This window comes from Scylla paramamosain, chromosome 2 (assembly GCF_035594125.1).
Source record: "Scylla paramamosain isolate STU-SP2022 chromosome 2, ASM3559412v1, whole genome shotgun sequence".
NCBI classification, from domain to species: Eukaryota; Metazoa; Arthropoda; class Malacostraca; order Decapoda; family Portunidae; genus Scylla; species Scylla paramamosain.
This window is the reverse complement of record NC_087152.1, coordinates 16,554,121-16,560,165: the sequence shown is the minus strand read 5'-3', so window position 1 is coordinate 16,560,165 and position 6,045 is coordinate 16,554,121. Positions and strand designations below refer to the sequence as shown.

Genomic DNA, 6,045 nt, shown 5'->3' with positions numbered 1-6,045 from the left:
ACATGAAGATTGGCCACTCTGAATGTAGCTGGTGTGGTGGATCTTCATGTGATCCCCTTGGGCTTCTGTAACACTGGAACTAACATAAGCACAGAATGGGCAGTGATAGTAATAGTATTAAAACAAGACAGGTAGTAATAGTAGTAGTAGTAGTAGTAGTATTGTTTTGTGTTATTATTGTTTTAGCTGTTGTCATTGTTGTTGTTGCAGCAAATGGCATATAAATATATACTTTCATTAATTTATTTATTAGAGGAAGAAAACAACTAAAAACTTTAAATACACTACAGTATGAATCATTTCTAATTTACAAGTTCAAAAGTGACATTAAATTAATTTCACATGACAAGTGGATGACCTTGAGCTTCTAATCTGCAAACAGATAATAGGTATGGGTCTCCACTTAATTCTCCTTATACACTATGGCATAATCTACTATGCATTCAGAAAGCACTGTACACAATGTAATGTATTCATCATCTGGCCACTACAAATAGCAGACAATTCCAAATGGTCATGTAGTACATATTAATGAAGGTAATGCTGATAAATCTTGGACTAAGTGGTGTGCTGATTATGAAAATTTATGATCTATAATGATTAGTTATAAAAATTATCCTCAAGGGGTTTTTGGTAAAGTGAGTTATGAGAAAAATATAGTTTGGCAGCTTAGGAAGAAAAATGAAACATACATTAACTACAACATCTTTTCAGAGAGGGAATGTTCAGTAGCTAAAGTCTGAACAACGAGAGCCCTCATCTTGGAGAGTAAGGTCAGTGCAGGCACAAGTGCGTCCCCCATTGCCATTGGGTAGACATAGGTGAGAGGAGGGGCATCCACCATCATCCAAAGCACAGAAATTGGATACTGCAAGAAGAGTTTTAAATGCTTTTATTACATAATGATCATTGGACTTCTCCAAGTACTGGCACTGCAACAATAAGGTCATTTAGCACAGGTAACATATAGCATAAACAACTTCTCAGCATCACTGTGAGAATGAGGATGAGCAAGTGAGTGTCATGTCTTAGCAAACACTCTTTGTGGGGATATTAGATTATGTACTGATATGGATCAACTATCCCTGAGATATATTTTCTTTGTCTCATAAAATACAGTATAAACTAATGAAAAATAGTTTAATTTAAGCAAATAATGCCTCCCTCATTTTAACTCTTACTCACCTGGTGGACATGATGCAGGAACTGCTGCTATTCCATACAGCTTTCCTGAGCCTCCTGGAGGTGGGGCGCGGGAGGCAGATTCCACTCCAGAGTAACGGTTCACAGTGTGGATTTTAGTGCTGCATGTTAAGAAATATTTGTCAGTACAGTAATTCTATGTCTGTAGTAATGTGTACTAACTTTCAACATGATGCAAGTATTTCCTGAACAAAAATTTACATTCTAAGCTTGACATAAACAAGTTATTAATGACTCACTCATTCCAGTCAGTATAGAAAAAGTTCTGACCCAATATGGTGAGACCAAATGGATACAGAGGGCCACTTGACACCACTCGGCGGCCACCACCCCGCACACTCACACACTCTGAAACATGGTAAATTTAACAGAAATGTTGGTAAAACTGTAGTTTTTACTCAGCCATAAAACTGGCACAACATATTTATTTCAGTATAATGAACATGCAGTGAGTGACCAAAATAACAAAATATGGAGAACAGAATAACAGAAGTGGATCTAATATTTATGGTATTAACAGGCTTGATATAATCTAGAATCTTGCTGTGCAATGAATGAAAAGAGGCTTTTCTTCCATGTCCATCCCCTTGGGAGTGTGTGCTCCTGGAGAGCAAGGAATTAAAAGAATAATGAATACTCAAATACAGACATATAGACAGATGACTGTATGTAAGTGCTATTTTGTAAGTGAGGAAAAAAATAGACTGGAAAAGTATTCAGAAAGGACAGTTTAAAGCAGGGATGGGGAATTATCTTTGACAAGCAGGTCATTCTATGGCCATCCCACTCTGAGGAAGTGACAGACATATAGCTCATGAAACTGTATGTCTCTAGGCATGTCAGGGATGTTGAGGCTGGTGAACAATACTGAATACTGACCTATTTTATGAGTTCCAGCATCAGCCCAGCAGAGGGTATCAGTTTCATAGTCCACAACCAAAGAATTAGGCAATGAAATATCTTCGGACACAATCACCTGACGATCAGATCCATCCAATCCAGATGATTCAATTTTTGGAGAAAGTCGATTCCAGTCACTCCAAAACAGAAGCCTGAGAAAATAAAAACAATATAAAAAGTTCTACACAGTTGCTAGCACTTGCTTGCACATGGGAGCTTATGTTATACAGTAAAATCCCTCTTATCAACGGGACCGCCGACATGCCGGATACTTGAATATTGCCGGATACTTGAATAGAAGTGAAATTATATCCACAATCACCACCCTACACTTACGCATCTTACTATAACAAAGATCAGCTGATCTTAATCAGCAGCTGATCTGATCAGCTGCTTAAGTGTAAGCACAACACGCTTCCTCTTTTCTACAACTTTAGGCATGATGAAGGTGTCAGGCGATAAACAGTGCACACGTGGGACTGAGTCACTGAGTAAACACAGTGCAGTGGGCTGCGGGTGGCGCGAAGCAGTGTGCTCTGGTGGCAAGGGGACAAAGTATGCCTCGCCCGGGAATTTTTAATCGATTTTATGAGTACACATTGATTTTTTATTGATTTTAAGGCTCAGGGAAAAATGTGCTGGATACTTGAAGCTGCTGGATATTCGAATGCCAGATGAGAGGGATTTTACTGTAAAAATACAAAACAAATAAGTAATAATTCAAAAGCAACATAGTGTGACACAAATAATGAAAACAAGGTAGAATTCATGCAAGAATTAGTGAATGAAACCATTTACTTTAAGGAAAAGATTAATGTAAGCATGTACAAAATTATTCTAGTAATGAATTTCTGTTTTTCATACAGCATAAATTCTCAAAGTTTCACTGTACAGTAATAATATATTGTATAAATATCTAGGCTTATAAATTTCACTTGATTAGGTATGAAGTTTGTGAGCATTCAGCTTTATGTTACTGGCCACCACACTTGTTTGATAGAAGGATAGATGATCAAAGACAAAAACAAACATACTCTCCTTTCACTCAGATAAACACATCTTGTTCCATATTGTAGTCTGCTATATTATTAAGATGTAATTATTTCTTTAGTTTTCCTTAACTTTTCTGAATATCTAGTGCATGTCTGGGTGGATACAAAGAGGCTGCTTGGTGCCAACTCACCCAAGGCCTGGATGGACGGCAATACCTCGAGGGTTGACAAGTCCTTCTTTGATAATGGTACGTTGCTTTCCATCTCTAATGGAAGCTACAGACACAACATCATTTGCTGAATCTGTCCAGTATACATTCTTAGAAATCCAGTCAACTGCAACATCTTCAGGGAATCCAATGTTACCTGAAAAATGCAACTGAAATTGGAAAATAAATTTAAAACTTTAAAAATTTATACAAATTATCTCCTTACCTTGGTAGTCTCTCTGCATAGGTTAGTTAATCCTATTTTGGTACAGTACTAATTTTTTGACAAAAACATAGTTAAACTTTTCCCAAATCTATTCTTCCAGTTTTGATTCATCCTTGGACACCCCTGTGCCTGGGTCACAGTGATCATACCCATAATCAACTGAGCCCAGAGAATAGAGGAATGTGACGATCCCTAAACTTTAAGACTTCCACCATAATGTCAGTAGTGTCTGGCTTGATTCCTCCACTCTCATAAGGGGCCCTTGATTTATGGCCCTAATGGAGTAGATGGAGACAGCAATTACTGCACCCACTCTAAATTAGAGCAGCTGTATTTTACTTCACAACTTTTTCACAATAATTCTGCTACTTGCAGACATGTGAATGTGACATCAGTGCTATTGAGTAATGCTCTCACTTGTTTACTGGCCTATGTATTCTTGTCTTGTATAAAACATGCAGCAAAATAATCTTATTCTTACCAAAACCATTATTATCATTACAGTAAAATACATATTGTTTTCATACTGATAATCTGGTTATAGTTAAGCTTAGACCAATCAGCAAGTAATAGTTTCAGTCAGTGGCAGTCTTACCATGTTTGATCTCCTCAGGTGGGAACATTACTACAAAGTTTACTGTGCTAAGAATCTCTGGGTTGAGACAGAAACGTTCTATTTCTTTGGTAAGAAACATAGCAGAATAAAATACACATGCATTTGTATACATTCATCATTCATAATTGAAATATAAAAATATGTAGTACATGCAATCTAAATAAAAAGAAAAATCTTTAGATTATGATGAAAAGACTGACGCACCTTGAATGACTGTTGGTTGGCGCTGAGTGCCATCATACTTAGATGACCTGATGGAAGATGATCGCACATCTGTCCAGTAGAAGCGGCCTGCTAAGCAGTCTATATCTGCACCTAAGATTGAGAAATTTGAGGTAAAATCTTTTCTACTTAATGGATATTAATGACTTGGGAGCCTCTTATAGCAATTCCTCCCAATAAGTAAAACTTTAGATACTTCTTGCTGAAGCTGAAAGAGAGAAGTCAATGGTAAAATCAGGGGATAATAGGAGCATAAGCTACTAGAGTCTTCTGATTTTACTAGTTACAACATTGGGTGAATATGGATGGAACAGTGTAATACATATATTGAGAAAAAGGCAGAAAATATCTTCCTACCATGAACTAGCACAGCATGTGTAGGAGCAACTGTGTAAATAAAAATATAACTGCCACAGAACAAATGGCATCATTTGAATACTTACCTACAGCTGTCATGAATGCCTCAAAGTGTATGATGTAACTCCTTCCTCCTCGTGGGTTGACAGGCATTCGCAAGACTGCCAACCCTTGATTGAAGAGCAGAATGTCTTTCTCATGATTCACTGCCTCTGTTTACCAACAAGAAAAGTGCTTCAGGAAATGTTGAATAGATAATCAGATAAGAATGTAGACATGCAATGCTTGGTATGTAAGGCAAATACCTTTCCTATAACTTTAGTTTTACTCTCTAAGTAAAGTGAGGATAATAGATCTAGAGAAATCCAACATGATATAAATTTTACATTGATTTTTTCATACACTACTCATGCATACAAGCATGCTTGTACATTATATGAAGTGAATTTGTATCCAACTTATACTTATTATATAAACTATTTCAGAAAAAGTACCTTTGTACTTCTGCTTTCATATGAACTGATGGAAATACATTTATCTTAAGTGGGAAAAAATAATGACTCCAATACTCTTGAACTTTGATAAGACAGGTCTACCACTACAGGCTAAGAATCATGGCAGTTCTAAGGGAGAGACAGGAGGTTCATGAATCCCCTTAACAGTATTACCATTGCCCCTTGCTTGTGGCCACAACTATCAAGTCATCATAAGCTGTATGAAAAAAAATAAATAAAATAAAATAAAAAATAAAAGAAAATAAATAAATAATAAAAAAGGTAGGGAACATGTAGATAATAGCAATACAAAGTGTTATGCCATAATGTCTTTTTATCAGTTTGAAGAGAAAAGAATTTACCAAGACAATGATGCCCGTCACCAGTAAAGCCTTCTTGACAGCGACATGAAAATCCAAATGAAGACTGTGAGTCGGACACACACACAGCCTGAGGGTGGCACAGTGACGGGTCCAGCTGGCAGGACCTTGTGGGCTTGCAGAAGAATCCATCTCCCTCATAACCCTAGTGAAGACAGAGATAATAATATAAATTATTATTAAGATCTACTATATCTTAAACTCATAACTGCTCCTAAAATTTTTTTTTTTCACACCTCATTCTTGTATGCTACAATTCTCTCTCTCTCTCTCTCTCTCTCTCTCTCTCTCTCTCTCTCTCTCTCTCTCTCTCTCTCTCTCTCTCTCTCTCTCTCTCTCCTTGTACTCTTAAATTTCCCAATTTCCTACATCAAACAAGAGGGGAAAGGAGTTAAGTAAAAAAGTCCATTTGTAGCAAACAGCCAAAAGTTGAGGATGCAAAGTGT

The 6,045-nt window shown here is 36.8% G+C and overlaps 1 protein-coding gene across 8 annotated transcripts in view; it reads right to left on the bottom strand.

The window, feature by feature from the left end:
- Positions 1-232: 232 nt before the first annotated feature.
- Positions 233-6,045, bottom strand: part of LOC135111018 (nidogen-like) — a 38,228-nt gene continuing 32,415 nt past the window's right edge. For 7 of the 8 annotated variants that reach the window (XM_064023891.1, XM_064023918.1, XM_064023937.1 and 4 more), the window contains 8 exons: positions 5,582-5,744; positions 4,812-4,937; positions 4,351-4,461; positions 3,287-3,461; positions 2,083-2,255; positions 1,443-1,551; positions 1,186-1,304; positions 233-868 (listed from right to left, as the gene is read on the bottom strand). In XM_064023891.1, coding sequence (XP_063879961.1) covers positions 726-868; positions 1,186-1,304; positions 1,443-1,551; positions 2,083-2,255; positions 3,287-3,461; positions 4,351-4,461; positions 4,812-4,937; positions 5,582-5,744 — 1,119 coding nt within the window. In that variant the 3' untranslated portion in view covers positions 233-725. Of the gene's footprint in view, positions 869-1,185; positions 1,305-1,442; positions 1,552-2,082; positions 2,256-3,286; positions 3,475-4,350; positions 4,462-4,811; positions 4,938-5,581; positions 5,745-6,045 lie in introns of all 8 variants that reach the window. The other variant, XR_010273535.1, reaches the window with a different exon arrangement.